The 16611-nt window shown below is 39.8% G+C and overlaps 1 protein-coding gene across 15 annotated transcripts in view; it reads right to left on the reverse strand.

The window, feature by feature from the left end:
• Positions 1-16611, reverse strand: part of RALGPS1 (Ral GEF with PH domain and SH3 binding motif 1) — a 331037-nt gene that overhangs the window by 147024 nt on the left and 167402 nt on the right. For all 15 annotated transcript variants that reach the window (XM_087419063.1, XM_087419062.1, XM_087419069.1 and 12 more), the window contains one exon: positions 2898-3024. In XM_087419063.1, coding sequence (XP_087275189.1) covers positions 2898-3024 — 127 coding nt within the window. The remainder of the gene's footprint in view (positions 1-2897; positions 3025-16611) is intronic.

The following is a 16611-nucleotide window of genomic DNA, read 5'->3' on the forward strand; positions in this document are numbered from 1 at the left end:
TCTAAAATATAGTCAAAGATTTATAAAATGAATGCAAATGAAAAATAAAACAGATTTCACAGAATTAATATCAGACAAAGAAGTAAAAGCAAATAACAAATGGAATCAAGAACATTTTGCATGGGACACTTCACCATGAATTTACAACTGTTATAAATTTCTGTATACTAAATAATGTGAGGCAAAAACTACTAGAAATGCAGGGAGACACTAACATATATTTCTGTCCTTGATAGACCAAGTTGTCAAAAATTAATAATTTGAATATTATAATGGAATTATAAAAGTAATTTGAGAAATTATACCTTCTTTTACAGCATCCATGAAACATTTACAAAACCTGATCTTATATTAAACCACAAGATAAATATCAACAGTTTATAAACCTAGAAAGCATATATGTCACATATTCTAAACCAATGTAAAATAATTAGAGTGAAGACTATGTTGTTAAAAACCAAAGCCATTCCTAGTGGTGTTATGCATAATAGCCAAAAAGAGAAACAATTCAATTGTCCATCAAATGATGAACAGATAAATAAAATGTGGTGTAGCCATACAATGGAATATGATTTTGCAATAAGAAGGAATGAAGTACTGATTATGCTCCAACAAGGATGAACTTTGAAAACATGATGGTAAGGGAAAGAAGCCAGTCATAAAAGACCACATACTGTATGATACATTTATATGAAATGTCCAGAATAAGCAAATCTATGGAGATAGAAAGTAGATTAGTGGTTGCCTGGGGGTGGAAGGGAGGTGGCTAGAAGAAAAAGGGAGTGACTACTAATGGGTATAGAGTTTCTCTTTGAGGTGACAAAAATGTTCTAAAATTGACTATGCTGATGGTTGCACAACTCTGAACATACTAAAAAATCATACATTTTGAATGAATGATATATGAATTATATCTCAATAAAGCCATTTGGAAAAAAAAACAAAAACCTCAAGCCCTTGAAAATTAAAATACCACTACCTTAAATAATACTTGGATAAAAGAAAAATTGAAACTATAATTACAGAACATTTAAAGAATATCACTGAGAACACTAGGCATCAAAACATGTAGGATACAACAAAAGCAGCAATTAGAGGAAAATGTATACCCTTAACTGTCTTCCCCAAAAAAGTGGCAAGCATAATACATATACAAATGACCCAATAATTCAACTGAAGCAGTTAATAGAGATGACAAAACAACTTAAGGAAAGCAGGAGAAATGAATTATAAAAGACAAAAGCGGAAAGTCCATATTTCATCAAATCTAGGATGTCATCTAAGATGCACCAATATTTTATATATTACTAAGAAAAACTGCTGCCAATTAAACAATGTCACAGTGCTTTGTTACCCTCAATTGAAAGATGCAGCCCAATTTCAGAGTTGTTAAAATGTGGAGAGAAAAAGCACATCCCGGACTGACGAAATACAGTCAAGTAGAAAGCAGAAAGACAATGCAACTGATAAACAAATACACAGTCTACTTCTTTGGAAAGACCAACAGACATACCTCTGGCAAAGCAAATTAAAAAAAGAAAGAGAAGACAAAAAGGCAAACTATTAGGAATGCAAAGCAAATATAACCATACATACACAGGAGGTTAAAATTTATGAGAGAATATTATGTATAAACTCTATGGTCAAAAAAAAATTAAAAGAGAAAAAAACTCTATGCTAATAATTTTGAAAACTTCGATCAAATGGACAATTTTCTACTAAAATTAAATTTTCTAAATTGGCTTTAAAAGAATTAGAAAACCTAAATAAACGATGCTTGTGGAAGACATGTAAAAGCTGTCAAAAATGTATCTCTAAAAAATTGCACTAGATCTCTGAAAATATTAGGAGTCACTTCTATAAAACTTTAATTTCCCTTATTATTAATATTATTTTAGATCATAAAAAGACATTTTTTTCATAAATTAGCATAACCGTGAAACCCAAACTACAAGAAGTATTTTTTACCTGTCAAATTGGCAAAGAAAAAAAAAAGAGAAAGGAAAAGAAAAAAATGCACATGAAAATACACAGTATTTGTGCATGTAGGAAAAATAGGCAATTTCACCTCCTTCCAATGAAACCTCTATGGAGAGCGTTTTGAAAATATACATGAAAAGGCATGCAATTTTGCGCAAGTTTTGACCCAATAATCACACTTCTAGGAATTTATTATAATGTAATAATGATAACTTTATGTAGGAAGTTTTTGCAACAAAGATGTTCATTGCAAACTTTTAATAGCAAAAATGTAGAAACAACTTGTCAATATTAGCAGATTCAAGTTTGATAAATCCATGTGATGAGATTGTCACAGTATAGAAATGCAGGTAATAAATTAAAGTTCACATATTTTGTATGTACCTAAACAAAAGAAAGGATATGAAGCAAAATCATGATTATCTCTAGGTAGGATAACAAATGATATTTTCTTCTTTTTCTAATTCCTTACAATGAACACGTATCATTTTCTAATCAGAAAAATCAATAATTGTTGTTATAACTTTGTTGGTACAAATCTTATAAAATATATTAATAATGCCTAGAGAACCAGACAGAGGGGTTTGGGCCTGAGTTCCCCCAGTTCAGGAGGATGTGGATGAACCAGCTGAGTCCTGTTACTGTCACTATGACCCTCTCAGCTGCAGGCTAGGGAGGCTTGGGATTCACTGGTCACTTGTATAAGAAGCAGAATATCCCTTGTTTCAAGGCCCTCCTCAAGGTTCCTATCCTTGGGAAGTATCAACAGCCTGTTCCAATCCATGGAACCAACCAATTACCCATTTATCCATGGCCCATGAGGTTTCCTGGAAAGTTCTCAACTAGAAACTATAAAAACATCTTATTCAGCACTGAGCAGATTTCTTAAAAAATAATAAGCCAATTCAGACTCCTACCTAGATAGGGAATACTGGGAACCATCTTCAGGCTTCGGATATATTCCCGAGTCCGCTTGTAATTATCTTCTTTAGACATCAGGTAGTCCAATTTCTCAAAGGTGGTCTTGTCTTTTCGATTCAAAAGCTGGAATGAGAAGAAAATACAGAGTATGAGAGAGGAGAGAAATAAACCAGAAGAAGCTAAAGAAAGGAAAACCGTGGATGAAGACTAAAAGGAAACATCCTAAATGGCATGTGTACCAAATCCTGGGCACAACTAAAGATTTTAAAGGCTCTTTCATGCAGAGATGGGAAGTTTCACGGCCTTGATTTTGTTGTTTTTCACAGAATCTCACACTTGGAAGATATCCTCTGAAGCGACCTAGTCCACTGTTCTGAAATGATGCCAAGATCCCCTGAATAGCACCTACCTCCATGGGTGCATAGACCCTACAACAGCAAGGAGCTCAGAGAGTAAAGCAGATTGCTCGAGGTCACCCAGAGTTATTTCACAGCTACATCAGATCTCTTTCCCTGAGTCCAAAGCTTCTTGCTCTCTCCTCAACATCTTCACCATTGCTGAAGGCCCCAGGAAATTTCACACAATTCACCTGTGTATGTTGTGCACCTAGCCAGCCCATCTCTCCAATCAAGGCTATCTCCTCCAGATTCCCTATAGCCTATAGCTGTGTCATATTCACACTGGGTATGGTATTTTAATTACAAGAAGCCCAACTTCTTTTCCGTATGCAGTCATGGAAGGAGTGACTTAGTTAAGCAAATACAGGACAAGCAGGTACCCACAGCCCAGAGATTCATAAAGATCCTTTACGACTGAGATCTCTGGTATGTAAAGCTTGGTCACCAGGGAATGGATGGCTCAATGTGTATAAGGTGCCTTCCTGGAAGAAAGGAATAGAAACCTGAATTCCTGATCTTCCAGACTTGATGCTAGGAACTCATGTTGCAGTCATCCTACATGTTATAGGTCAAGACTTGTGTGTGTGCCTAATAACTAAAACACAGAAGTGATTTAGCTATAGTAACATGAGTGTTTTTAAAGAATGAGGAAAGGTGGTTCAGGAAAACGAAACCAACATCTATCATATAAAGAAGTCACCAAATGTCTAACGTGAATGGATCAAGAAATTGTAGCAAAAACACATTGGTGGAAATGTGGCAGAAACTACCAGAAGAAACCACTATACAACTGTTAAGTGGTTGCCTCTGGGGAATGAATGGGATATGGAAAGAGAGAGCAATGAGTGCTGGTTGTTTCACTAAGCCTTTCAGTATATAGTGATCTTTAAAATTAATGTGCATCTATTACGCTGAAAACATTCTTTTAAGATTTAATTTTTTAAATATAGGGTTTGTTTATTCAAAAAAATAACAGCATTTACTTATACATGTTTTAACTTTTATTACAAGTAGAGTCATAAACTGAAAACCTCATATGCGCTGACGGTCCTTTAGATTTTAGAGTTTACGGGAAGCCTCAGGAAGAAACCATCAGAATTACATATAAGAACATAAATTATTTGCCTACCTGAGTCAAACAGATACTAAAAGCATTCGTGTTCAGGAAAAGAGGTAAGGAAATAAGATTAAGGAAAAGTTCACTAAATACAACAGGCAACTTCACTTCTAGTAAAGTTTAGAAGTTTGGGGCACTCTGAGATTTTCTTCCATAATGTTTATTACAATTGTGATTAATTGTGCAATTACATCTGTGTCTCACTCAGCAAACAATGGCTCCCATGAAGGCAGCGACCAGGCTGGTTGTATTCACTCTACTATTCCCTGCATCTGGTATGGTTCCTGACACAGAACACACTGCCTAAATATTTGATGAATAAAAAAAATGGGAAAACTAACAGTGATAACTTAAAAATCCAATTCCTTGGAAAATTTTGAACACTCCAATAATTCCTGGGTAACAGAAGAAACAAAAGCCAAGATTATGGACTATTTACAAACCACAAATAATGAGAACACTTTATGTTAAACTGTGATGAGGCCAAAACTGTACTGAGAGGAAAACACGTGGTTTTAAACTCTTTTATAATTCAACAAGTAAAAATATAAATGAACTGAAGATTCAACTCAAGAAGCTGGGAAAAAAGTATGAGAAATCAATTAATAGATAAACTTAGAAACTGATACATTAAAAAACAAAATCAAACTAAACACCAAACCTATAGAAATGATAAGTAACCCAAGAACTAATTTTTATAATATATCAGTAAAACAGGTAAAACCTCTACAAATAAGGCAAAAAGCAAAAATATACAACATTAGGATTGAGAAAGGGTTTATAACCACATATGCAAAGTGCACTAAAATTACAAGGTAAAAATCAGTCCCTGCATATTGATTTTAAATAATTTTCATGGTGCCAAGTGTCAGCTGCAAGGGATAAATGGGACTCATAAACCACAGGGTCAAAAGCCAGGAAGATCACAAATTTTGGTCAAATATCTAGGAAAAAATTTGGAAATTTCCCTTATCATGCTCCAAGACCCTGTATGTAGCACTTGTATTTGACTAATGATGAAAAACCCCCCTCTTCTGGTAAATAGTTCAAATCTGGAAGCTGTCTCCATGGAAGAAAAAAAAAGTCCCCCTAAAATCCTCTTTATAAGGACATTGGTATCTTGTTCCCTTGCCTTGAGAGAATAACATTTCTTGATACGTGGAAATGTTTTTCAACAAAGAGCCTGTTGCTCCAAATATGTTAAAACTGGCCCAAAATTCTATTTCAATTCCAGTGTCTATTGTTGGTATGGAAAGAATTTTTAGTGCTGTGGATAATCTATGGACCAATGGATTCAACAGACCGAGTATGGAATGAGTAAGGAATGAAACCTGGGCGCTTAAACAAAAGTAATTTTTACCTCTTTACATATAAACTATCAGTTTCTGAAAAATGAACTACAAAGTCACATATCTAATGTAAAATATTAGATGCAATGGAGACTGTCATAAGTAAAATGAGAGGAAATTGTGACTTTGAAATTTAGTAGGTGTCCTGGCCAGCTATCCATATTTGTCTTTGACTAAGGCCATTTTAAACTCTGTACAGACAGAAGTTAACTCGTACAAAATGTAGTAATGCAAACAATTCCTGTCCATAGAAAGGTAAGTTACGTCTCATGGAATGCCACTGATTATCCCCCTGGGAATACTGACTAATTTTGTATCCATTTTAAAAACTATTCCAGCATTCCTTACCTGACTTTTATACAAGTGTAGTACTCTGGGTTCTCTTTTGATACAGCTGTAATATCTTGCCGGTTCTCTAATTAATGAGTTAAACAAAATATTTGACAAGTATTCATTTTATACTTATACGAGTCATGATTTTCCCTTTTTAAAAAATTATCCTTTAACAATTTACACATACACATACATAATACACACATACACTCACATGCAAACATACATAATGTATAATCTTGTAGGACAATTTTTATCATGTGTTTCCAGGAATTTTGATAAAATTTTTTTAAAATTCCACTCATGGCAACCCTGGAGACATTCCCACAAAGCCCCAAGAGTAGAGCCAAGAAGCTGAGATTGGTCTCCAAATGGAAGTTTGCCAAGTGCCCATCCTGTGTCCAGAGTTGGTCTCAGGTGAGTGAGGAGTCAGGCACCAAATGTGCATCCCCATTTGTTCAACCTGGTTGATCAATGAAAAGGGCTAGTTAAGGCAAGGAAGAGTCAGAAACACTGTGAGAGAGCTCTAGAAGGAGAGAAGAAACTCCACAATGGGACGGAGGAACTTCAGGAAGACGTAATCCTGGAAACGAGTCTTGAAGGATTTCAACCAACAGAGATGGGGCTGGAGAGGCCCCAGAGGCCAAAGAATGCATGAGCAGTGGCCTGGAGGTAGGAACACATAGGGATACTTCAGAGAGCAGCAGTTTGGCAGGTATGTAGGCAAGTGTTGCTTTGGACAAGACTGGGAAGGTAGGAAAGAGAAGGAAACTCACCATTAGGCAAAGTATGTTTCTGACTTGGCCATCTGGATACCATGGACATGTGATGACCATTTGGATACTGTGGACATGTGATGACCATTTTGACTGCTTATTCTACTTTCCCAGATACTTCAACTCAACTTGCAAACAGGGTGCCAATCATAAGCAGCTAAGCATGAACAGTGAATACTAATCAAAGGGAAAAGAATGAGTTGACTGTGGCCGTGTTTGAACAGGAAATTCCTCTGGCCAACTCTTGCGTCTCTTCCGCATGTGACTTGGGGTGCTGGGTTGCTGGTGCAGATGCTCTGCCGGCCACAGCTGAAAGGTTTATGGTTTGTTTTTTAGGGTCAGGAAGTAGGTGTGAAGTAGGTATGAAACCTTTTGGTATTTGCTGTTGTTGCCAAAATGTCTCTACTATGTCCTCTGCACTGTGCGATTTGCTCACTGCCCATGAGCTTTCATCAAGCACCACATTCCCAAATGCAAGCTTCCCTCAAAAACACCCATCAAGACATACTGGGCCGGCCCCGTGGCTTAGCGGTTAAGTGTGCGGGCTCCGCTGCTGGCGGCCCAGGTTCGGATCCCGGGCGCGCACCGACGCACAGCTTCTCCGGCCATGCTGAGGCTGAATCCCACATACAGCAACTAGAAGGATGTGCAGCTATGACATACAACTATCTACTGGGGCTTTGGGGGGAAAAAATAAATAAATAAAAATCTTTAAAAAAAAAAAAAAAAGACATACTGACCCTCTCTCTCATCCAAGCTCAGTGTCTTCCCTTGCTCTAAGGATCACTGAAGTCCAAGTTTTGAAATCCAGATGATGGTTAAAAATTGGCTGATAAAATACTCATTATTATAAAACTAGAGGTGGTGAAATGAATGTCCAAATGATGGATTAAAAAGAGCAGCATCAAGACGGTAATATCAGAGTATCCCGCTTTGGAGCAATGGTGAGCACAGACCCCCCCAACTGAGCCAGGGGTGGGGAAATGCTACAAACTGTCTTTAATCAGGAAAGAGAAAACACCAGAGCTATGTTTGAGGGCAATCACTCCAGTAGTGGTGTGAGGAAGGACCAGAGGGAGCAAGACCAGAAGCAAGGGGACCAGCTAGATGACGATGATGACATCAGGTCATAAAAAGGCTTACAGGGATGGCAGCCTCTGCCGGCCCATTTGAGAATGGTCAAGAAGAGTTGGAAATAATAATAACAACAACAATAGCAGCAGCAGCAGCAGCCAATACTTATCCAGCCCTTACTAGGTGCCAGGCATAGTTCTAACCATTTTTCATATATTTACTCATTTAATCCTTACTATAAGGGGCAGGTCCAAGGCTCAGCCTGGGGTATCTGATTCAAGAGTCCACACTGTTAATTTCCATGGGACACTGCCCTTCATTTCTTTTTTTTGGAATATTTTGTTTTGTTTTGTTTTGTTTATTGCAGTAACGTTGGTTTATAACATTGTATAAATTTCAGGTGTACATCACTATACTTCTATTTCTGCATAGATTACAACATGTTCACCACTCAAATACTAATTACAACCCATCACCACACACATGCACCAAATTATCCCTTTTGCCCTCCTCCCTCCCCCCTCCCCTCTGGTAACCACCAATCCAATCTCTGTCTCTATGTGTTTGTTTATTGTTGTTATTATCTACTACTTAATGAGGGAAATCATATGGTATTTGACCTTCTCCCTCTGACTTATTTCACTTTGCATAATACCCTCAATGTCCATCCATGTTGTCACAAATGCTGGATTTCATCGTTTCTTACGGCTGAGTAGTATTCCACTGTATATACATATACCACATCTTCTTTATCCATTCGTCCCTTGATGGGCACTTAGGTTGCTTCCAAGTCTTGGCTATTGTGAATAACACTGCAATGAACACAGGGGTGCATGTGTCCTTACACATTGGTGTTTTCAAGTTCTTTGGATAAATACCCAGCAGTGGAATAGCTGGATCATATGGTAGTTCTAGCCTTGATTTTTTGAGGAATCTCCATACTGTTTTCCATAGTGGCTGCACCAGTTTGTACTCCCACCAGCAGTGTATGAGAGTTCCCTTCTCTCCACATCCTCTCCAACACGTGTTGTTTCCTGTCTTGTTAATTATAGCCATTCTGATGGGCGTGAGGTGATATCTCATTGTTGTTTTGATTTGTATTTCCCTGATAGTTAATGATTTTGAACATCTTTTCATATGTCTGTTGGCCATCTGTATATCTTCTTTGGAGAAATGTCTGTTCAGGTCTCTTGCCCATTTTTTAATTGGGTTGGTAGTTTTTTCATTGTTGAGATGCATGAGTTCTTTATATATTTTGGAGATTAACCCCTTAACAGATGTATGGTTTGCAAATATCTTCTCCCAATTGTTAGGCTGTCTTCTCGTTTTGTTGATGGTTTCCTTTGCTGTGCAGAAGCTTTTTAGTTTGATGTAGTCCCATTTGTTTATTTTTTCTATTGTTTCTCTTGCCCGGTCAGACACGGTGCTTGACAATATGTTGCTAAGACCGATGTCAAAGAGCGTACTGCCTATGTTTTCTTCTAGAAGTTTCACAGTTTCAGGTCTTACATTCAAGTCTTTAATCCATTTGGAGTTAATTTTTGTGTATGGTGTAAGGTAAGGGTCTACTTTCATTTTTTTGCATGTGGCTGTCCAGTTTTCCCAACACCATTTGTTGAAGAGACTTTCTTTTCTCCATTGTATGTTCCTGGCTCCTTTGTCAAAGATTAGCTGTCCATAGATGTGTGGGTTTATTTCTGGGTTTTCGATTCTATTCCATCGATCTGTGTGTCTGTTTTTGTGCCAGTACCATGCTGTTTTGGTTACTATAGCTTTGTAGTATATTTTGAAATCAGGGAGTGTGATACCTCCAGCTTTGTTCTTTTTTCTCAGGATTCCTTTAGCTATTCGGGGTCTTTTGCTGTTCCATATAAATTTTAGGATTCTTTGTTCTATTTCTGTGAAAAATGTTGTTGGAACTTTGATAGGGATTGCATTGAATCTATAGATTGCTTTAGGAAGTATGGACATCTTAACTATGTTAATTCTTCCAATCCAAGAGCACAGAATAGCTTTCCATTTCTTTGTGTTGTCTTCAATTTCTTTCAGCAATGTTTTATAGTTTTCAGTGTACAGATCTTTCACCTCTTTGGTTAAGTTTATTCCTAGGTATTTTATTCTTTTGGTTGCAATTGTAAACGGGATTGTATTCTTAATTTCTCTTTCTGCTACTTCGTTGTTAGTGTATAGAAATGCAACTGATTTTTGTATGTTGATTTTGTATCCTGCAACTTTACCGTATTCATTTATTACTTCTAAAAGTTTTTTGGTGGATTCTTTAGGGTTTTCTACATATAAAATCATGTCATCTGCAAATAGTGAGAGTTTCACTTCTTCCTTTCCAATTTGGATCCCTTTTATTTCTTTTTCTTGCCTGATTGCTCTGGCTAGGACTTCCAGTACTATGTTAAATAGGAGTGATGACAATGGGCATCCTTGTCTGGTTCCTGTTCTTAGAGGGATAGCTTTCAGTTTTTCACCATTGAGGATGATATTAGCTGTGGGTTTGTCATATATGGCCTTTATTATGTTGAGGTACTTTCCTTCTATACCTATTTTATTCAGAGTTTTTATCATAAATGGATGTTGTATCTTGTCAAATGCTTTCTCTGCATCTATTGAGGTGACCATGTGATTTTTATTCTTCATTTTATTAATGTGGTGTATCACGTTGATTGATTTGCGAATGTTGAACCATCCCTCCATACCTGGAATAAATCCCACTTGATCATGGTGTATAATCTTTTTAACGTATTGTTGTATGTGATTTGCTAGTATTTTGTTGAGGATTTCTGCATCGATGTTCATCAGTGATATTGGCCTGTAGTTTTCTTTTTTTGTGTTGTCCTTGTCTGGTTTTGGTATCAGGGTAATGTCAGCTTCATAGAATGAGTTAGGGAGCTTCCCCCCTTCCTCAATTTTTTGGAAGAGTTTGAGAAGGATAGGTATTAAGTCTTTTTTGAATGTTTGGTAGAATTCACCAGGGAAGCCGTCTGGTCCTGGACTTTTATTTTGGGGGAGGTTTTTTTTTAAAAGATTTTATTTATTTACTTCCCCCCCCCAAAGCCCCAGTAGATAGTTGTATGTCATAGCTGCACATCCTTCCAGTTGCTGCATGTGGGACACGGCCTCAGCATAGCCGGAGAAGCGTTGCGTCAGTGCGCGCCCGGGATCCGAACCCGGGCCGCCAGCAGCGGAGCGCACGCACTTAACCGCTAAGCCACGGGGCGGCCCTGGGGGAGGTTTTTGATTACTGTTTTGATCTCCTTACTGGTGATTGGTCTATTCAAATTCTCTATTTCTTCTTGATCCAGTTTTGGAAGGTTGTATGATTCTAAGAATTTATCCATTTCTTCCAGATTGTCGAATTGGTTGGCATACAGCTTTTCATAGTATTCTCTTATAATCTTTTGTATTTCTGAGGTGTCTGTTGTAATTTCTCCTCTTTCATTTCTGATTTTACTTATTTGTGCCTTCTCTCTTTTTTTCCTGGTGAGTCTAGCTAAAGGTTTGTCAATTTTGTTTATCTTTTCAAAGAACCAGCTCTTGGTTTTATTAATTTTTCCTTTTTTTTTTAGTCTCTATTTCATTTATTTTTGCTCTGAATTTTATTATTTCCCTTCTTCTACTGATTTGGGGCTTTGTTTGTTCTTCTTTTTCCAGTTCCTTTAGGTGCATTGTTACATTGTTTAATTGAGATTTTTCTTGTTTGTTGAGATAGGCCTGTATTGCTATAAACTTCCCTCTTAGAACCACTTTTGCTGTATCCCATAAATTCTGGCATGTCGTATTTTCATTTTCATTCGTCTCCAGGTATTTTTTGATTTCTTCTTTGATTTCTTCATTGACCCAGTCGTTGTTCAGTAGCATTTTGTTTAATCTCCACGTATTTGTGGCTTTTCTGATTTTCTTCCTATAGTTGATTTCCAGTTTCATACCATTGTGGTCAGAAAAGATGCTTGGTATTATTTCAATCTTCTTAAATTTATGGAGACTTGTTTTGGGGCCTAATATGTGATCAATCCTGGAGAATGTTCCATGTGCATTTGAAAAGAACGTGTATTCTTCGGTTTTTGGATGGAATGCTCTGTATATATCTACTAGGTCCATCTGTTCTAGTGTGTCATTTAAGGCCAATGTTTCCTTATTGATCTTCTGTTTGGATGATCTATCCATTGGTGTAAGTGGAGTGTTAAAGTCCCCTACTATTATTGTGTTACTGTCTATTTCTCTTTTTATGTCTGTTAATAATTGCTTTATATATTTAGGTAAACCTACATTGGGTGCATAGATATTTACAAGTGTTATATCCTTTTGTTAGATTGTTCCCTTGATCATTATGTAATGCCCTTCTTTGTCTCTTTTTACAGTTTTTGTTTTAAAGTCTATTTTGTCTGATGAGTACTGCTACCCCAGCTTTCTTTTCATTGCCATTTGCGTGGAGTATCTTTTTCCAACCCTTCACTTTCAGTTTGTGAGTGTCTTTAGGGCTGAAGTGTGTCTCTTGTATGCAGCATATATATGGGTCTTGTTTTTTAATCCAATCAGCCACCCTATGCCTTTTAATTGGAGCATTTAGTCCATTCACGTTTAAAGTAGCTATTGAGGGCCGGCCCCGTGGCTCAGCGGTTAAGTGCGCGCGCTCCGCTGCTGGCGGCCCGGGTTCGGATCCTGGGTGCGCACCGACGCACCGCTTCTCTGGCCATGCTGAGGCCGCGTCCCACATACAGCAACTAGAAGGATGTGCAGCTGTGACATACAACTATCTACTGGGGCTTTGGGGGGAAAATAAATAAATAAATAAAATCTTAAAAAAAAAAAATAAAGTAGCTATTGATAAGTATGTACTTACTGCCATTTTTAAACCTTTTTTTTTTCCCCTCAGTGTTTTAGTAGTCCTTCTCTGTTCCTTTCTCCTTCTATACAGAATTGATGGTCTCTTTAGTTTGACCTCTGTCTGAAAGCTCTACTCTTTAACTCCCCTCCTCCCTCATTTTATGTTTTTGATATCATATCTAAACTCTTTTTTGTGCATTTGTATCCATTACCCTCTTATCATGAAAACAGATAATTTTTCCTATTTGTGGTCTTCTCTTTTCCCCTTAAATCAGTCCCTTTAACATTTCTTGTAGCACTGGTTTCTTGGTGACAAACTCCTTTAATTTTTGCTTGTCTGGGAAATTTTTTATCTCTCCTTCCATTTTGAACGATAACTTTGCTGGGTAGAATATTCTTGGCTGTAAGTTTTTTCCTTCTAGCACTTTAAATATATCGTGCCATTCTCTTCTAGCCTGTAAGGTTTCTGCTGAGAAGTCAGCTGATAGCCTTATGGGGTTTCCTTTGTATGTAACTTGTCTTTCTCTTGCGGCTTTTAGGATTCTCTCTTTATCTTTAATTCTGGACATTTTGATTATGATGTGTCTTGGTGTGGGCCTCTTTGGGTTTATCTTGTTTGGGGCTCTCTGTGCTTCCTGTACCTGGATGTCTGCTTCCTTCCTTAAGTAAGGGAAGTTTTCATCTATTATTTCTTGAAATAGATTCTCTGCCCCTTTGTCTCGCTCTTCTCCTTCCGGGTATAACACAGATGTTAGTGCACTTAATGTTGTCCCAGGAGTCCCTTAGACTGTCCTCACTCTTTTTAATTCTTTTCTCTTTTACCTGTTCAGCTTGGGTAATTTCTTCTAGTCTTTCGTCCAGCTCGCAGATCCGTTCTTCTGTATCCTCTACTCTGCTTTTGAGTCCCTCTCGTGAATTTTTCATTTCCAGTATTGTATTCTTCGTTTCTGATTGGTTCTTTTTTATATCTTCCATTTCTTTGTTGACATTCTCACTGAGTTCATCTATTCTTCTCCCCAGATCAGTGAGCATCCTTAACACTCTTTGTTTGAACTCTCTGTTGGGTAGGTTGCTCATTTCTGTTTGACTTAGTTCCTTTTGTGGGGTTTTGTCCTGTTCCCTTACTTGGAATGTATTCCTTTGCCTCCTCATTTTGCCTCCTTCCCTGTGCTTGTGTCTACGTATTAGGTAGGTCAGCTACGTCTCCCGCTCTTGGATAGGTGACCTTATATAAGTGATGCCTTAGGAGGCCTGCAGTGTGCTTCCCTCAGTTCTCAATGTTCCAGGGGTGACCCCTATGTGGGCTATGTGTGTCCTTCTGTTGTGGCCTGTTTGCTCTCCCTGTAGGCGCCCAGGGAGGCTGAGTTATGCTCCTGGCCAGCTGCTGCAATGCTCAGCTGCTTGTAGTTGTTGTGGGCCCTTCAGTCTGTTTATCAGATGTGGGGAGCCCCAGCACAGTTGGCTGCAAGTTCTAATAACACATTTGTGTTGCAGTATTTCTTTTAAGTGAGTAGGCCCCCAGCGTGGCAGGTTGTTAGGCTCAGGGGCTTACAACTGCTATAAGCCTCCAGCCTTTAGGTCTCTTGTCAGCTCTCTGAGGATTGCAGCTGGGTGGGGCTGGCCTCAGGCACAGGAGCACCCAATTGTTTCAAGGAAGGTGGGGCAAACCCCCTGTGTGGGTCTTTGAGAATCACAAGTCTTCTACAGCTAACAAGCCCTGCTGCCCACAGGTCCAAACACACAGTCAACACAGTCCTGCCCTGTGTGCATGCCCCAACCTTCTGAAGTGGACCCAGTCTCTCCACAGCAGGAGCCCCACACACTTCACCACCGCCCCACACTCTCCACCCACTCCTTGTGCATGCCCTGCCCCACTGAAGCCGGCTCAGTTGCCAGGCCGCAGAGAATCCAGTCACCAATCTACGCAGGCCCACAAGATGCCTGAGGGCTTGTTGTTGGGTGGGGCCAGTCTCTAGGGTGGGCTGCCTGCCCTGGCTGAGCTGGATTAAATCAGTGCTCTAGTGGGTGGGGCAGACCTGGGCTAGCAGGCCCCAGGGAGAACTCCAATGGCATCTGCATCAGCATGCCCACACCAGGCCACAATAGTGGCTGCCACCAATGTCCCAGTCCCTGGAGAGGTCTCACCTCTCACTGCAATGCACTCAGAGCCTATCAGGTGAGTCTCTTTTTACCAAAGCACTGTGCACCTTTCTTTCTGGTGATTTTAGGTTGCTTTCTGAAATGGGTGAGTTTGCACGTGGGCCCTTTAAGAGCCGGTTTTAATTTCTTTGTGAATCGGCTTTTCTGGGGGTACTCCCCAATGTTTTAGTAGCAGGCAAAGTCAGATATTATGCCACTCGTCTCGACTGTGCTGGGTCCACAAAATGCCCCCAGTGGGAGCGCTGCCGGCTCAGGGCCTGCTCCTCCAGGGAGGACTACATACCTGTGGGCTGCTCCCGGGCAGCCGTGAGGCGCTGCGGCTTGTGAAGGCGGCGTTTTTCCTCTCCAGAAGGGAGTTTCTGCCTCTTCCACCTCAATTAGGATTATCCTTAGTTGCAGGAGTTCCTCTTATCCAGTTTTCAGTTCTGTCTCAGGGGTAATTTTTCCACAAGTAGTTGTAAATTGGCTGTGTCTGCAGCAGGAGGTGAGTTCAGAGTCTGCTTACGCTGCCATCTTTTTTTTTTTTTTTTAAAGATTTTATTTATTTATTTTTTTCCCCCAAAGCCCCAGTAGATAGTTGTATGTCATAGCTGCACATCCTTCTAGTTGCTGTATGTGGGACGCAGCCTCAGCATGGCTGGAGAAGCGGTGCCTTGGTGCGTGCCCGGGATCCGAACCCGGGCCGCCAGCAGCGGAGCACGCGCGCTTAACCGCTAAGCCACCGGGGCGGCCCATACGCCGCCATCTTGACTTCTCTCCTCTGCCCTTCATTTCTTGGCTTGTGGTCCCCAAACAAATTGAGGTCATGTGTACTCAGACCCTATAGCCACCTGAGGTATAGGCTGGGGTGACAGCTTCTCATAGGTGACTTTTTTTCACTCATGCTCCCTTGGGACTCCCCAGGCTGGAAAGAGATTTTCTGACAGCTGACACTTGATGGCTCTCTGATTCCTATGACAAGCTGAATTACAGCCTCCCATGTGCGTGGGGTCTGCAGCCTGGACTCTCCTCCCCACGCAGGCATTAGAACCCCAGCCCCCTGCTGCAAAGGCCTCCACACAGTGGATTCTCTTAACTCTGCTCACTGTGCTGACTCTGGGAGCATTCTTTATTTCTAGCACATGGTGACTTCCCTTTCTTGGCTTCTAGTTCAGCTTTGCTTCTTGGTTTTTAATTTGGTTGTATTTTATCCAGCGTTTATTTGTGTTTGTGTATTTGGAGCAGGCAGTTGGGAGGGAGGGGCTTAGTCCTTGTCAGGTCAGTCTACCATATTGCCTCAAAGTCCAAAACACAGTCTGCTAAGAGAGTCTTCTGGCACTCATTATCACTTTCTGGAAACCAAAGTTTAATTTCAGATATGCCAAGTTGTGAGCTGTCAAAGGAACATGTGAGCAGAGGGCTCTGTGGAGCAGGGCTTGGAACGTGGTCTAGGGCTCCAGAGAGAGGCTGGGGTGAGAGCTGAGAAGGCAGCCACCACTGGGTCACAGAGGCGATGGCTGAAGCTCTCCAAGTCAGTGAGGTCCCCAAAGGATGGGAAATGGATTGGGGAGGGCAGGAACTGGGGTCAGACCTTCGCAGAACACTTACATCCAGTGGGTGAGAGGAACAAAAGCAGTCAGGGAGGAGCCAGCTGTCAGAACGGGGGAAGAGAACTAAGCTAAGGGAAG

Source organism: Ceratotherium simum, chromosome 29, assembly GCF_057802395.1.
Source record: "Ceratotherium simum simum isolate JZ-2026a chromosome 29, ASM5780239v1, whole genome shotgun sequence".
Classification (NCBI taxonomy): domain Eukaryota; kingdom Metazoa; phylum Chordata; class Mammalia; order Perissodactyla; family Rhinocerotidae; genus Ceratotherium; species Ceratotherium simum.